This window comes from Myotis daubentonii, chromosome 20 (assembly GCF_963259705.1).
Source record: "Myotis daubentonii chromosome 20, mMyoDau2.1, whole genome shotgun sequence".
Classification (NCBI taxonomy): domain Eukaryota; kingdom Metazoa; phylum Chordata; class Mammalia; order Chiroptera; family Vespertilionidae; genus Myotis; species Myotis daubentonii.
Genome location: NC_081859.1, coordinates 14,222,916 through 14,239,103, shown reverse-complemented (window position 1 = coordinate 14,239,103; position 16,188 = coordinate 14,222,916). Strand labels below are relative to the sequence as shown.

Below are 16,188 nucleotides of genomic sequence, written 5' to 3'. Positions count from 1 at the left end.
TGTTCCAGTAAAATGAGAAAGAGACGAATGGTATGCCAGGATGGGGATCAGTTTTCTAGGGGCTGGTTCTGCTGAAGAGCTGACATCAACTATGTTAAAAAGGCAATAAGCAGGCAGCTGTACTGCCTTAGAGTGGACGCGCAGTGTTCAGGTGGTGACATAGCGAGATGCAAAGCATCACTCAACACAATGTTGTTATCATTGGCTGAGCTGGAGGTGGGGAGGCAGAGAAGGGAATCAGAATGTCAGTTCTTACCACCATCTGTGAAGCCTTCCAGGCCTCCCAGATCTGGAAGAGGGGGAGCAACAAAGAAAAGATAGAGGAGGAGGAGGGGTGGAGCGGGGGAGGGGTATGGAGAGAGAGTATGGCTACTTGTGAACCCCTGTAGTTTGGAGGGACTCAGAAGTAAGCAGGCGGAGTGAATGCCATCAAACATAACACTGTCTGCCTAGCGGTTGCCCCACATCAGTTTCCACTTTGTTCTCTCACTTGTCTCAACCCCGATGACCTGAGCTGCCAGTGTACCTGAGTATCTGTCCGCTGCTGGCCCTGGGGCTGAATGGGTTGGCGGATAAATGTCTCAGATGTTTGCTGAGCATCTGTGCAGGTGCTGGGCTTGGGGGGGGGGAGGCAGTGGTGAGTCAGTTACAGTTTTTCCTTGTTCATTTACCTAATTTAAAATATTGATGGAGGGCCTACTACGTGTCAGATACATTAGTAGGTGCAAGCACAGAACCTAGCATGACAGTGAACACTGGGGTCATTCGCAGTTGTTTGCGTTGACGGCAATGTTGTACGGACACATCCTCCTCTGTGCCTCCCGGGCTCATTTGCAAGAGGTTCTCTCAGGTGGTGGAAATGAGTGCAGTGGAGCTACATGCATCAACATATGTGACTCTTCGGAACAGAATGTCGAGCCAGAAGACAAAATAAACATGAGCAATTTGCAACATAGTAAATAGTTTGATTCCATTTATAAGAAACCAAAAGCACACAAGACTACACAATATGCTGTTTAGGAATACATGCATATGGGATAAGACTCGTATAAAAACAAGGGGATAAGAAACACAAAATTAAGGTAGAGCTCACCGCTGGCAGACGGAGAGGGAGGGTGATGGCGGGAGCACATGGTGTGTTGTGCTTTCGCCTAATCCTCGAAGGTACAGCTGGTTTCTGGGTATTCAGCGGGTGGAAGGTAAATGGAACCTCGACATACATTATGAATATTACTGTGTAATACATTTACATTAAGTGTGTTTATGTTTAGCTCCTCATGTAAAGTGGTTTTAAAAGGGAGCGATGGATCATGACCTCAAGGAACTGATGCTTTTTTGAAAAAGAAATGACCTATAAGCAAGAAAGAGCCACTGGGAGCTGAAGAGATGTGACTCGATGATGTCGGCAGTTAGTCTAACGGTGGAGATTGGTTTTCACACCATTAGCTGTAATTCCAAGGAGAGGGTGGTGAGAGGCGGTATTATGGAGGCATAAGTGCTGGAGAGCACATGGAAATAAGATTAATGCAACAGCTTTTCGAAGGAGGTGGCGTGATAGCTGGATCTCGAAGAATGAATAAAACTGTGAGCAACACGCATAGTGATCCAAGTCCTTTTGAAGAGGAAGCACTATGGACAAAGACATAAAACCCTGAGTCCAAGGGGGGTGAGTGGAGGTAGGAGAGGGCATAGAGGAGATGCATGGCGAAGGAAAAAATTGACGTGCTCTAAAAAAGAAAAAAGCCTTCCCCGCCCCACGTGGCCACTGATCCACTTTCTGTTGTGTAGATGTCCGTGTTCTGTACAGTTCACATGAGTAAAGCCATGTCGTATGTGGTGAATAAGAACCACATGAATCCAGGACATGACCCAAGAACGACAGAAGCCAGAGCAACCGGAACATACAGTGCCTGCTCGGTGCACTGGAAAGGTGGGGTGAGTTCAGACACTTGAATATCAGGGGAAAGAATTGTGTCTTTAGCAACCACTGGGTAGAGCTTGCCTTTCTCTTGTGGAAATTTAAAGGGTTGATTGGAAAAAGTCGGGGGAGGGTAGCAGGAGAACTTACCTTGGAAAGTCTCAAATGAGAGCCTGAAGGTCTATCACAGGTGACAGTGGTGGAAATGGGGAAAAAAGGGATGAATGTGAGAGGTGACCAAGATGTGGCCTGGTTGCTACTTGAATTTGGAATAATCTGCCACTTGCCTTAGCTTACCTTTTGCTGGGGTTCGACATGGACTCCTGAGTCTGTCTCATCTTGATATGGACCCTTGGTTTATTATTGCCACATAGAAAGCAACTTAGTAAAGGAGTTGCCAACGGCATTTTGGCTAGCATCTTCAGAACGCTTCTCTGGGAAAGATGAGCAGCATTTGACCACTACACACATTTATCCCGGGGCAAATTATGTAAAGACTAAGGCTGAATATACTTTTTCTAATTACAGTGTTGATTGATTAGGATATTGACAACTTACCTGTGATTTGATTACATCAGTGAGTTAATATGTAAAGGTACTACGTGTTAATGTCTTTTCACCCAAAATATTGCATCTATTCGCGATTTTGGTTTTAATTCTTCAAGATAAAGAGGATTATTGTGTTCAAAAAGAGGTAAAGAGAAAATTCTTTATTTCAAGCAAAATCATTGTTGAAAATCTGCAGGTCTGTTGTGCTTTAGTAAGGACAATCACTAAACACATTTTCATCTTGGTGTTGAGCTCCAGGCTTCCTTGGTGGTAGCACCATGAAGAACAGGCGGAAACTAACCAGTGAACGTACCCTGCCAAGTATGAGCAGTGGTTCTGTTATTGCTGCTGTTCATTTTTAAAAACTGAATCCTGCTCTAATCGGTTTGGCTCAGTGGATGGAGCATCAGCCTGCGGACTGAAGGGTCCCAGGTTCGATTCCTGTCAAGGGCATGTACCTGGGTTGCAGGCACATCCCCAGTAGGGTAGGAGGTGTGCAGGAGGCAGCTGGTCAGTGTTTCTCTCTTATCAATGTTTCTAACTCTCTATCCCTCTCCCTTCCTCTCTGTAAAAAAATCAATAAAATATTAAAAAATAAAAATTGAATCCTACTTGTAAGCTACTTCTTTTGAGATCTGCTTTCCGCACCTTCTCTCCTTAGAGTAACATCCTGAAAAATGTTTTAGTTAATTTAAAGACTTTGTGTCGTTGGAGTCCATATATCAATGCGAAGGCTGGTGTCCCTATGTGGTCAGTTTCATTATGGGAGAAGAAAGGAAAATCTCACCTTGCTTCGTTCCTTTTTCCTGATGCGCTGATGATAGTTTATGTTGTGATGGAAGATATCTAACTGGCTTGAAAACCTCTTTGAGGAAATAACAACACTTTGCCCAAAGGTGTTTATTGTATCACGTTCTGGGATGTTTGGGGATTTCGTGATTACATGCCTACCAGGGTCCTTGGTTTCAGATTCTTAGGGCCTCCCGCTCAGCCTCTAATTGCTACCTGCTCCAGCTCTAACTGCCTTCTGTTAGGAATGCAGAGCCTTCCTGAAGCTGGAGGTCCTGGCCTTGGATTTGATGTGGCATGCAGGTGTGCACCCACCCTGCGCGAGTCCGGGGGCGGAGGCATCGGGAGGCTTTTGTGGGGACACACTCTGTGCATTGAGGGCCTTTGGGGGGTTCAGGCTCGGTGTCTAGGAGGCGTGTGCACAGCTCTGCTGGGGTGTATGTCCCGGGCGGTGTCTGCCTGTAGCTTAGGGAAAGCGGGTCTGTCCGCACTGTGCTTGGAACATGGTAGTGCATGTCAGCTGGCAAGGGTGAGAGGGGCACCTTTCATCGATCAGCAACAGCGCATCTGGGAGCTGGCATCACGGTCTTCTCAAGCTGGTTTGTTAGGACAGCAGTGCCAATGGTGCCCGTTACCCATGCTCTCCCGCTCACCCGCCCGCTGCCTCTTCATTCATTGGCTTCTGAAGATGGTCTTTCTGACTCAGTGGGCCGAATTATCACCAGAAAGCCGTCTAAAACAATTACGTCTTTTTAAAAATTCTTTTCAATCTTTTATTTTCTTCACAGCAATCCAAATACATATTGACATTGAGTAGTTCTCAAACTTCTCTTTCCTGTGGGACTTTGTAACGTTTTTGTTGTCAACTCATTGTTCCCTGAATCCCCTTCTCTTTATGCCTGTTTCCTTCTAGTTCATTTTTGCTCCGTTTCCCAGCGTGATCCTTGCTGTCAGTGTTTTAGGCATATCTGTTATCGACAATGCTTTGGTTTATTTTTCCCCTTCAACTAGACTTTGCAATAATAATCCTTACTTAGGCGTAGTTCTGTGTTATTCTCTTTGAAACCAACATTTCTTTTACTGATAACATACAATTATTTTTTTCAGAAACAGCAGATTCATTCTTATTTGAACTGTTATGCTTTTCATTGTTCCCGAACTTAAAGTTGGAAACCTCACATGTGCCAATTCAGCTGTGCTGCTGTAATTATCAAAACCTGATTCCTTCCGCGAGTATGTTCTGTTTTGCATTTAGATGTTGGGGGGAATGAGGACAGAGGATGAGCAAAATAAGGCTGGAGGCAAAGAGAATCGTTTGGAATTTTACTTTTTATTACAAATAACTAATTAAACCTGCGTGTACCCCACAGAAAGGAAGCCGTGACTGATAGCGAGCAGTAGGGTGACTGCTGAGTTTCACAAATTAGGGGCTCCGAAGCTTCCTGTGGGTGGAGGCGTTGAGAGTGATCATTATAAAGAACAATGCGAAGGAGGGAGGGAGCATATCTGACTTTTAATTGCTAGGGCGCATCTATAGTCAGGAAAAATAGTTTTAAAAAGATATCTGGCCCTAGCCGGTTTGGCTCAGTGGATAGTGTGTCGGCCTGTGGACTGAAGGGTCCGGGTTCGATTCCGGTCAAGGGCTCGTACCTCCCTTGCAGGCTTGATCCGCAGCCCAGGTGAGGGCACATGCAGGAGGCATCCAATCGATGTGTCTGTCACATCGTTTCTCTCTCTGGCTCTCCCCTTCCTCCCTTCCACGCTCTCTGGAAATCAATGGGAAAATGTCCTCGATCTGGAGAGTACGTGTGCATCATGATAAACGCTGTTGAGTGGCTGATCCACTGTCAGGTGCGTCTCTCAGCTGACCCGACAGATGAGAGCGCGGCCCGCACTCTCGCAGCCTGGATCCTGACAGCGACTTAGAGAAATACGGCCGATAGTCATGAAAATCATCTTTGGCTAAAATTTGTCAGAATTAGAGAGAAACATGACCTTTTTTACTTTCTTATCTCACTTAGATCACTAGGCAAAATGATGAGTCCGTTTTCCCTCCTTTCTTCCTAGTGCTAGCACTGTGCCTGGTATATAGTAGACCAAGCATGTCAAACTCAAAGTAGAACATGAGCCAATAAATGAGGCATGCAGCCTGTGGGCCGTGAGTTTGCCATGCTTGTAATAGACCCTCAATAAATGAGTGAACGACTCTCTGTTTCTGAAGGCCCGGGGCACATCGCTGTGTTCCTGACCTTGCCTTTCACTTGACACCCCTCCTGCCCCATCTTCCAGTCTTTCCTGGGTCTCATTCCTTCAGGACCAAACGTTCTTGGTTATTCTGACAAACCAAATGCCGTTGATGTAGGGGGAGGGGGGGGAGGGGGGAGGGGGGAGGGGGGCAGGTGAACATGTCATCGAGGAATCGAGTACTGATTTCTCCAGCCTTCCTGTCCTCGTCCTGAAAATGCCCCACGGGACTGCCAGCGCCCTTGTGGGGGGCGGGAGGCCCGGGCGAGAGCAGGGATGAGAAGCACTTCACAATGGGGCTCCTTGGACATGGAGGCCCCTCCCTGCAGGACCTTCGGGGCTCAGGGAAGGCTGGGCTCTGCGGGAGACAGTGGGTGTGTGGTGTGGCCCCAGCGCGTGGCGGGGAGAGCTCTGCGGGCAGGTGGATTCCCAGCAGCCTGGCCCCCCTCACCCCCCAGGCGGCTCCTCGGGCTCACACCACCGCAGGCCCTTCCTGGGTCTCCTGTCTGGTTCTTGGGAGAAAACAATTGCATTGCAGTATTTTCGCTTTAACGCTGCCCTCTTTCCCCCTCCTCCCACTTCCAGCCATGCGGACTGAGAACAGGGCGCGTTTTTGAGGTTTGTGAGTCTTCCTTTAAACCGAGGGAGACATATGGCGGGTGTTTCGTCCCACAGGCCGTGGCCAAACCCTGTGTCTGTCCTTCTCACTCTGTTCAGTTTTGTGATGTCATCACCTTCAACCATTGGGAGGCAAAGTGGAGCGTGTAGGTGTTAAGTCTATGCCGGCTTTCTTCAGCCTAAGGACGCACATTTCAGAATCTATGATTGGGTGGGCATTTTCCCACGATGTCACATAAGGAGTGAGAAGTGTGAGTTAAATATGGGGTTTCAGACTCCAGGTACCCCACTGGCATCCCCCCCCCTCCGGGGCTGCCCTGACCGCCCCCGCCTAGCAGGGACCCTCTGGCCACAGCTGGGTTCGCGTGGGGTGTCGTGGCTGATGCCGCTCTCGCCTGCTGGTCTCGGTCACTGAGGGCGGGCTCTCACCTCACACTTGTCTTGCTCCGGAGCCTGGACTGTGTGGGGCACTGAGTGAGAGTCGGCTGTAGGAGGAATGGAGAGGGGACAGGGAAAGGAGGGAGAGAGGAGACCATTACGAGAGCTTTTATTTTTATGGTTTTTTGCTGCATAATAACAGTAGCCTTTATTAACAATTGTATGTGGAAGTCACAAAGGCAGGCAAAGTTCCTGAGGTTAAACATACTCAGTCCCTGTTCGTCCATTCAACAAACAGTTTTGAGCACACTCGGTGTGTCAGAGCCAGGGCGGGAGGAAGAATAAAGTAGAATTTCTACCCTCTTGGAATAATACACAGAAATGCCTGAACCTGGGAGGGGCCTCCCTTTCGAATCTCTGTGAAACTGGAGTTTAGGCTACTTTCCAACTCGGGAAGCTGGTGAGGATAGAGGCGGAAGAGGAACCCTTCATGTGTCATGGTGGCGATTAGTTTAAAGCAGCACCAGAAGAGAGGACAGGTGATCCAGCGCTGTCCCTGCGCGGAAACCCCGCAGTCTGCTTCACGTGGCAGCTGGCCGTGGAGTGGCTGGAGGCACGGGAGGGCTGATGTGAGCATCTGAGAAAGCGGGGCGGGGGTGGGGGGTGGGGGTGGGGAGCCAGGGTTTCTCTTCTCTTTTACCTCCTTCTGTATTTCTGAAAATAAAGGAACGCACATTGCGAGGTCACAGGGGGGCTGTCCGACCCCAGAGCCCAGTTTCCTGGTGCCCGTGGGCTGTCGTCAGAGCTGGAACTCTAGCCCGACCGGTGTTCTTTCTTCCCGGCTCCTGCCGCGCACCGGTGACAGGCAGGCGGTGGGTCTCTCTCCCGGAGATGTCAGGTGGGACCAGTGACAGGCCCTGGCCAGCCACGGTGTCCCCTGGAGCGAGCATGCCCTGAGTGTCCACATGGTGGCCCTGACCTCAGCTCGCGCTGGAATTCTCTCTCCTTTGTGGGTTGCATGAAGCGGTTGGTTAGTGTTCAGTTTCCTCTTTCACCGGGAACATTTTCCCGTGGTTTTCTTTGCTCCATTGGCTCGATGGAAAAGCACAGAGGACTGGAGCCATGCTCTGCTGTGTCCAGTTCAGCCTCAGTGAGGGACACACGCCAGCCAGCAAAGTCCATTTAGGAGTTCAGGCTGGAACTGGGAGCCTGACGCGGGAGGGTACCGGCACTGCCCGGGGTGGGCACCAGCACTGGTTACGTGGAGCGAGAATGATAAAACTCGATGATCACCTAAGACCGTGGTCGGCAAACTCATTAGTCAACAGAGCCAAATATCAACAGTACAACGATTGAAATGTCTTTTGAGAGCCAAATTTTTAAAAAAATATATTTTATTGATTCTTTACAGAGAGGAAGGGAGAGGGATAGAGAGTTAGAAACATCGATGAGAGAGAAACATTGATCAGCTGCCTCCTGCACACTCCCCACTGGATATGTGCCCGCAACCAAGGTACATGCCCTTGACTGGAATCGAACCTGGGACCCCTGAGTCCGCAGGCCGATGCTCTATCCACTGAGCCAAACCGGTTAGGGCGGGAGCCAAATTTTTTAAACTTAAACTTATATAGGTAGGTACATTGTTATTAACTTAATTAGGGTACTCCTAAGGCTTAGGAAGAGCCACACTCAAGAGGCCAAAGAGCCGCATGTGGCTCGCGAGCCACAGTTTGCCAACCTAAGAGAACACTTTTGGAGAGTCAAGCTGAACGAAAGAACCTCTAAGTGTGACACGTTCAGTTCAGTTCAGTTCCTTGCGATGATAAACTGTTTGAATAGGCGCATGGCTCGAGGAAATTAAAGACTCGGGCAGAGCTATGGAGACCTAGGCCAGATCCTGTAAGGAATCGTGTAGGAATATCCCAGGGCCCTGAGCCTCGGGAGTGGGAGGAAAGCAACAACGGGCCCTGATGAACAGGCACGGGCAGTGAGCGCCCTTTTCATAGATGACTTGTCAGGAGGTGGAATGGCGGGCCGTGTCCTCGGGGAGAGAACAGTGGGCGGATTTGCCACTATCGTTTCTGTTTTGCTTCCTATTATCACGGAAGATGGTTTAAGATATAAACTCAGCCACGGGCAGAGCCCTTAGAGAAATGGACATGGGGGTGGCTTGTAGAACGCAAGCCTGGGACCTCATAGCGCTGCATTCTGTGAATCCTCTGCTAACATTCGGGCGTTTGACCTTGGGAAGGATTTAAACCAGAAGCACGTTTCTATGGTGCCTCGTCCCTGACTCATGAAGTTGGCCCTGATATTGATTGAGCTTTGGCAGGTGATCGTTGAGCATTCTGCATGAGTGGTGTGCCCTGTCTGTGACCACAGCGTGAATTATGACAGGCACTCTGGAAACAGACATATGGGGGGCCGTGGGGGGGGGTGGCGGGGTCTAGAGGACGCATTCCAGAGTATGTTGCTAATGGGACAATAAAAATAAAGAAGTCTACTTTTTTACTTCATTTTTTACTTAGTTTGTATCATAAAGGCCATTTGCAAAATCTTAAATAATAGTCATATAAGATAAAGAGAGATTTTAAATGTTCCCATTTAACAAGTTGTGCACATGGTTTAGTTTGATTTAAATTAAACCATTATTTGTAAATGAATATTCTGGTTGGGCCTCAGAGAGCAATGGCTCTCGTGACCTGGTGTTTACCGTTCTCACCATTTCCTCTCTAAGCAACAGGCCAGCCCAGATGTCATTATTTCCGCCTTCTGATTCTCGGTGGCGAGGTGCAGGCACATCCAAATAATATGATGGAGACTTACAGTTTCATGCCATCTGCTAAAAAGAAGACTATATACCCATCATGTGTTCACTTTCTAACATTTTCTAATTACCAGAGACATTTTGAGGTGCGAGGCACAAATTTCAACCACATAAAAGTCATTATATGCAGCATCTTGAGTGAGAGTTAGAGAATTATCATTTTTATGTTCCTCCTTAACCTTATTTTCCCACATCCTTGCTTACTGCCTTTAACCAGTGGCCCATTCGGTTTGCAAAAGAAATAGCATCTGAGCCACCCTGGGAAGTTTACGTCAGACCCTGGGGTCTGGGAGGGGAGCTCCGTTGGCTGCCCACCTCCTCAGGCCGCTCACGGTGCCCACGGAGACTCTCCTGCTACTCCTGGTAGAAGGAGAACATGTTACAGGAATTGCTTTAGCTATTGATTTTTTAAAAATTGAAAGGCTGCCATAGCCACCCTTGCTGCTGTGACCCTTCTAGAAACACTGGTGCGAATCCTGGGCTAGGTGGGCTATCCTTTGGGAAATGCTGCCTCTTCAGTCCTGAGCTCCCATCCTCCCTTGGGTCAGAGATTGCAAAACCTTTGTCGTAGGGCCGGGAAAGACGGTAAATGAGTGAGCAGAGGAGGGCCGGGGTCAGGGCAGGCCCAACTCGAGTCATAGAAGGTGGATGAGTATGTGCCATGCTCACGGGAGAGACCAGGAGGTAAGATTTGGAATCTCTTAAGGTTTATGCGAAGGTGCTGGGGAAACGATTCTGTGTTAAATACAGTGTCGTACTCCAGAAGAGAATGACAGACCCTGACTGAAATGCTCACTGTGCTCGTCAAGTTAGAGAGTGATGAGTTCTGGGAGTCAGGGGAGGGGCAGTTATCCATAATAATAAAAGCATAATATGCTAATTAGACCGGACGTCCTTCCAGACGGAGCCAGGGCTGCAGCCCTGGGATCCAGGCAGCCACCGAGGCTGCGAGGGAAGGATCCAGGCAGCTGCCGTGGCTACGAAGGCCTACCGTTGCACGAATTTTGTGCATCGGGCCTCTAGTTTTGAATGAAAACCTCTCCTTTTGGTTTTCATACCTGCCAACCCTCCCTACATCCTTTCCTTCTATACACAGAGCTTAACGAGCCTAAATGTAGCACGTTCCCTTTTGAAAATGTACATTCAGTCCCTTTAGTTGATAAGCTACAGGTCCAAGGTTCTGTGTCCAGAACAGTCCCTCTGCTTATGCTTTAAGTAGAGAAGTTGTAAGGGAGATGCAGGTGGTCTTTGAGGAAACTTTATGTTTATGTTCAGGAACTGAGTTCCCTTCTTTATGGTTTAAAATTTATATATATATATATTTGAAATACAAAGCAATCTTTGAAGTAGTCTAGAAGCCAGCTAAAGCCACGTGCTCACAGAGCAGGCTCTTTGTAAACACCAGTGACTGGGGGAGGGGCTGGAGGGGACGGTGTTTTGTTGGTGTCCACTCACCCTGTTCTGAACGGGCTGTAAGCGTTCTGAGGGCTGCTCAGCTTTGCCATTCAAGGTAATGGGGGAGGTGATCTTCCCGTTTACCTACTGCTACAACAAAAGGCTTCTGGTTCAGGAAATTAGAGGAGCGTGTGAAATTTAAACACGAATATAAAACAAGTCTCTGAAATATTCCCCTTGAGTGTTGGTATTAGTTATTACAGGAGAATTTTAACCTCAGAACCCAAGCCTCAGCTTCTGGACCTCGAATCTGAACCAAATGACGAAAGAATTTGTTCATAGAATATTTTAAATTTCACTTTAGTTGTTTTCACAAAATACAGAGGCTCAGTGGCCTTGTACTAGCCTACTAGGGGCTGCAGAGTTACAAAGGCTTTTGATGATCTCAAAGGAAAAATTTTGAAGAGTAAACATGACTTTTTAATATCCTGGCAGGGGAAATATTTTAAAGGTAACATTCAAGCTTACTTTTCAGAAAGAATTGCTTTTTTCTTTAAATACTAGAATCACGGTGCACAAAATTCATGCATGGGGGGACGGGGGAAAGGGGCCCCTCAGCTCGGCTTGCAACCTCTTGCAATCTGGGACCCCTCGGGGGATGTCTGACTGCCGGTTAGGCCCGAACCCTGTGGGACATCCCTCTCACAATCTGGGACTGCTGGCTCCTAACCACTCACCTGCCTGCCTGATCACCCTTAACCACTCTGCCTGCCTGCCTCATCATTCCTAACTGCTCCCCTGCCTGCCTGATCACCCCTAACCACTCTGCCTGCCTGCCTGATTGCCCCTAACCACTCTGCCTGCCTGCCTCATCATTCCTAACTGCTCTCCTGCCTGCCTGATCACCCCTAACCACTCTGCCTGCCTGCCTGATCACCCCTAACCACTCTGCCTGCCTGCCTGATCACCCCTAACCACTCACCTGCCTGCCTGATCACCCTTAACCACTCTGCCTGTCTGCCTCATCATTCCTAACTACTCTCCTGCCTGCCTGATCACCCCTAACTGCTCGCTTGCCTGCCTGATTGTTCCTAAACACTCACCTGCCTGCCTCATCATTCCTAACTGCTCTCCTGCCTGCCTGATCACCCCTAACCACTCTGCCTGCCTGCCTGATTGCCCCTAACCACTCTGCCTGCCTGCCTCATCATTCCTAACTGCTCTCCTGCCTGCCTGATCACCCCTAACCACTCTGCCTGCCTGCCTGATCACCCCTAACCACTCTGCCTGCCTGCCTGATCACCCCTAACCACTCACCTGCCTGCCTGATCACCCTTAACCACTCTGCCTGTCTGCCTCATCATTCCTAACTACTCTCCTGCCTGCCTGATCACCCCTAACTGCTCGCTTGCCTGCCTGATTGTTCCTAAACACTCACCTGCCTGCCTGATCGCCCCTAACTGCCTCTGCCTCAGCCCCCGCTGCCATGGCTTAGTCCAGAATGACATCCAGAATGTTGTTCGGCTGTCCAGTCTAATTAGCAGATTACGCTTTTATTATTATAGACAATAGTCCCCCTTGGTAGGTTCCAAGACCTCCAGTGGATGCCCGAAACCAGGGCCAGTACCGAGTCCTGTTATACTAGGTTTTGGTTTCTCTACACAAACATACTTATTGTAAAGTTTAATGCCTTTTCCATCTCAACTAAGAATTGTCACACACTGTGGCCACAATTTTTGTGGTTTGAGTTGTGACTGCAAAGCTAGCACGCATTTCTTTAGCCTTTTCACAATTTAATGGCTAGAAGAATCGGTCTTACTGTAGTTCTTAGCAACCACAACATCCAATTTTTTTTCCTTTCTTAGTAAGTTGAGGACTTTCACCTTTTCCCTTGAAAGAAGCACTTTATGGTATATCCAAATTGCCAGCCTCACTCCTCTTTCGCTTTGGGGCCATGAGTAGTGAAATAAGGGCGACTTGAACGTGGCCTGAGACACCTGACAGTCCATCTGATCACCAAGGCGGCTACTAGGAGACCACTGGGCGGGTGTGCATGCAGCTGGAGACGCTGGACAAAGAAGTGATTCAGGGCCTGGGCGGACGGAGCGGGATGGAGCAGGAAGGTGCGAGATTTAAAATGTGAATTGTCGATTTCTGGAATTTCTCATTTAGTATTTTTGGATTACACTGGACCATGGATAACCAAAACCTTGAAAGGCAAAACCAAGGACTGAGGGCTACTGTAATCCCATTTATATACTTTCCTAAATTCATTTATTAACTTTAACTTATGCAATTTTCTAGGAAAATTGTGTATACAAAGACAGTAGCTTGAAAAAATGTTCAAACTTTTATTTCTGGGCTGTGTTTCCATTATTTCATTTCTTGGTATAAAGAGCAATTATTTTCCCGTTTTCACCTGAGCACCTACAGACTTGTCTACCTGTCGTCTCATTTAAAAGAGAAAACCCCGAGAGCGCCCTCATGTCCACATTGCTTCAGCTACATCTGCCACAAGGATTCCCTGTACAGTGTCCTTAATTCAGATAGTGCTGCGTGGAACCGGTGTTTTTAATGGAAGTGAGAGTAGGTAAATTAAAATTTTTATTCACTAGCGCAGGAACGCTAGCACATAACTCCTCTCAGAATAATACAAATGAGGAACTTGCCTAGGATTTGTGAAGTAAAACTAAAGTGTCCCACTCAGAATGAGGGATGAGGGTGGCAAGTTGATAATAATGAAAATAGGGAAAGAAAAAGAAGGGAAGAAAGTGAGGAATAAAAGGGAAAGATGCAAGAGAAATGGGGGCTCTCATGATTCATTCATTCATTTCTTCATGTGCAAATATTTATTTTGTGCCCAATGTGTGAGGCTCTGGGAATTTTAAGCAGAGAATCAAACTAGTCCTTGTGTTCTTCCGGTGGATAAAATTGCCATCCCACCCACTGAACTGACGGAAAAGAAGGTGAAAAAGTTGACCTAGGATGGAGAGGAAGGATGCGCGGTGGTATGAGCAGGACATACAGAGACTTGGTGCCCAAGGACAAGAGAGATGGAAGGTGAACTTCTCCTCCTTCTCCTGGCACAGAACTGCGTCCCCTCCCTCTCACAGTGCCTGTGTTCTGTTTCTGTTCTCATCCTGTTCAGGGTAATGACCCCCTGGGCATATTGAGGGTCACACCCATGCAACCATCCATCTATCAGAACAAATGTGTGCTGGTCACTTCCATGTGCCGGGCACAGTGGGAGACCCGGGAACAGTGGTCAGTGAAACGCTAGCATTGCCTTCTGGGCATTTCACAGTCTAGCTGTGTATGGTGTCCAGGAAACGGGTGGGTAATGGTCCAGTGTGATACACGCTCTAAAAGGTGAGGGCCTGGGGAGGGGGGCGGGAGGGGGGGAGGGCCAATGGGAGGAGGGGCATCTGTAATACTTTCAACAAGAAAGATAATTTTTTTTAAAGTCAGCTACATCTGGGGATCAGGTGAAGTTCCTGGAGGAAGAGACAGTTAACATGGTAGCCCTTTAAAAAAAAAGTTCCATCAGAATAAATTTATTTTGTAAAAACCTTGAATTTGCTTCACAGTTCAGAAAAAAATTCAATTTTCATTTGATTTGAAAGTTTGCAAATTAGATCTCTTTGATCTGGTTTTTCATTGGTGGGTTGCTTCAGTAAAATTCCTGATTATACTTTTAAAATATGTATTAGCCCTGGCTGGTTTTGCTAAAAATCAATGGAAAAAAAATGTCCTCGGGTGAGGATTAACAAGACAAAAAAAAAAAAAGTATTCATACCCCACCCCCCAAAAAGATCATACCCATTTTTAAAAGTTTAAAGTTTCCAAAAGAAAACACAGGATTTTTTTGTTCTATACCATCCATTTTATACATAAAAAAGTATAGGCAGTACAGTGTTTCAACTTAATGTGAAACAGATGCCTTTAAAGCAGTTTAGCCAGAGCGTGTTTAAAATATGTGTATGTACACCAGTTTAGTTCCCGATTAGAAACTGCAGCGTTGTCAGACTTTCGGAGGAAAAATGCCAAATCGTGTAGCTTGCGCTGCATTTCATAAAAAGCTCTTCGGAGCAGAGGGAGAGTCTCGAGGACCGAGCTTTCTTAGACTTTGCGTCCTTTCACAGGAACCTGCCTCCAGCCCTGACCGCGCCCTCCAAGCCCAGTGGCGCTGGCCCAGTCTCGCTCGCACGTCGGCGAGGCCTTCCTCCCAGCCCCCTAAGCCCCTGTGCCTTTCAGCCTTCTGTAATTTTTTAATTTGTACACAAGCTTCCTAAGTAATTCCCTTTGGCGAATGCAAGGAAGACAGGGTGCAGCGGCCCGTGTTCTGGTTCGGGGCTGCTGTCCTCCGTGGGCGCCGGGAGCAGTGGCCCTGGGCGGTCTGAACTTGGTCAGGGCATCCGCTTCTGGTGTTGACCCCCAGGAGCCACCGGCTGCGCCATGTCTGGTCGTGCCCTCTGAAATCAGCTTAAGAAAACGTATTTAACTTGACGGGAGAGGGCACCCGGAATCCCAGGCCCGGTGCTGGCTGACGCCTGGCTTTTTACAGGATGTCGGTATGTCTGTCCTTACCCACCGACATGCTCTCACGTGCTGCCCAGGTATGTTCTTTCGCAGGTGAAAGAGCACCCGGGTTTGGCGTGGGCCTTCCCGAAGCTGCCACTCAAAGGCCCCATGTTTATTCTGAGAAGTTCGTTCTCTTGCCTGCGAAGTTTCTTGGGTGACTCTGCTAACCCGACTGTGCCCCTTGTTTCTGCAGTTGATCTGCAATTCCTTCACCATCTGCAACGCGGAGATGCAGGAAGTCGGCGTGGGCCTGTACCCCAGGTATGGCATTTCCCTCCCAGGAGAAGCAACTTTAATCCCCCCCAACCCCGGCCCCCAGCCTTTGGGGGGCAGTAGAAAGGCTCTTGCAGCAGCTAGTTGGAGAGCCAGGCTTAAAACCCGACGGTAATCTACAAGAAAGTGGAAAATGTTAAGTTTAAAGAAAACAACTCTGTAACCCCACGTTATATGCCGTGGCAGTGATTTTCAACCGTCTGCCTCAAGGATTTTTAGAACATGCAACACCTGACCAGTCAGGGGCACTGACCTCTTTTCCCTTAGATTCTCAGATTTAAAAATGGCAACAGTTTACACAACCATAACCGTCTAGTGTGGCTGCATCAAAATCATACCTATTTTTTTGTCAGATTGGCAGCAAATCGATGTTTTGGTGCGCCGCAGAATTTTAGTAATCGGTTTACGTGTGCTGTGGGCGACAGAAGGTTGACAGTCACCGTGGTGTTAGCCAAGAGGCAGCCCTCAGACCTGAATTCCTTTCCGGGGAACTTGGGTTAGAAGGTGGGGCTGTGGGTGCCAATACCCCATCAGGATGAGGTTGGTTAGTCCCCTCCCGCTCCCCAGCCTCCTGGCCGAAGCACTGGGTCATTTCACCAGGCCCCTGGCCGCACCG

General features: G+C 48.2%; 1 protein-coding gene across 6 annotated transcripts in view; it reads left to right on the top strand.

Annotated features, from left to right (window-relative positions):
- The window catches only part of SMYD3 (SET and MYND domain containing 3), a 520,781-nt gene that overhangs the window by 406,826 nt on the left and 97,767 nt on the right, over positions 1-16,188 (top strand). For all 6 annotated transcript variants that reach the window (XM_059677624.1, XM_059677625.1, XM_059677629.1 and 3 more), the window contains one exon: positions 15,493-15,560. In XM_059677624.1, coding sequence (XP_059533607.1) covers positions 15,493-15,560 — 68 coding nt within the window. The remainder of the gene's footprint in view (positions 1-15,492; positions 15,561-16,188) is intronic.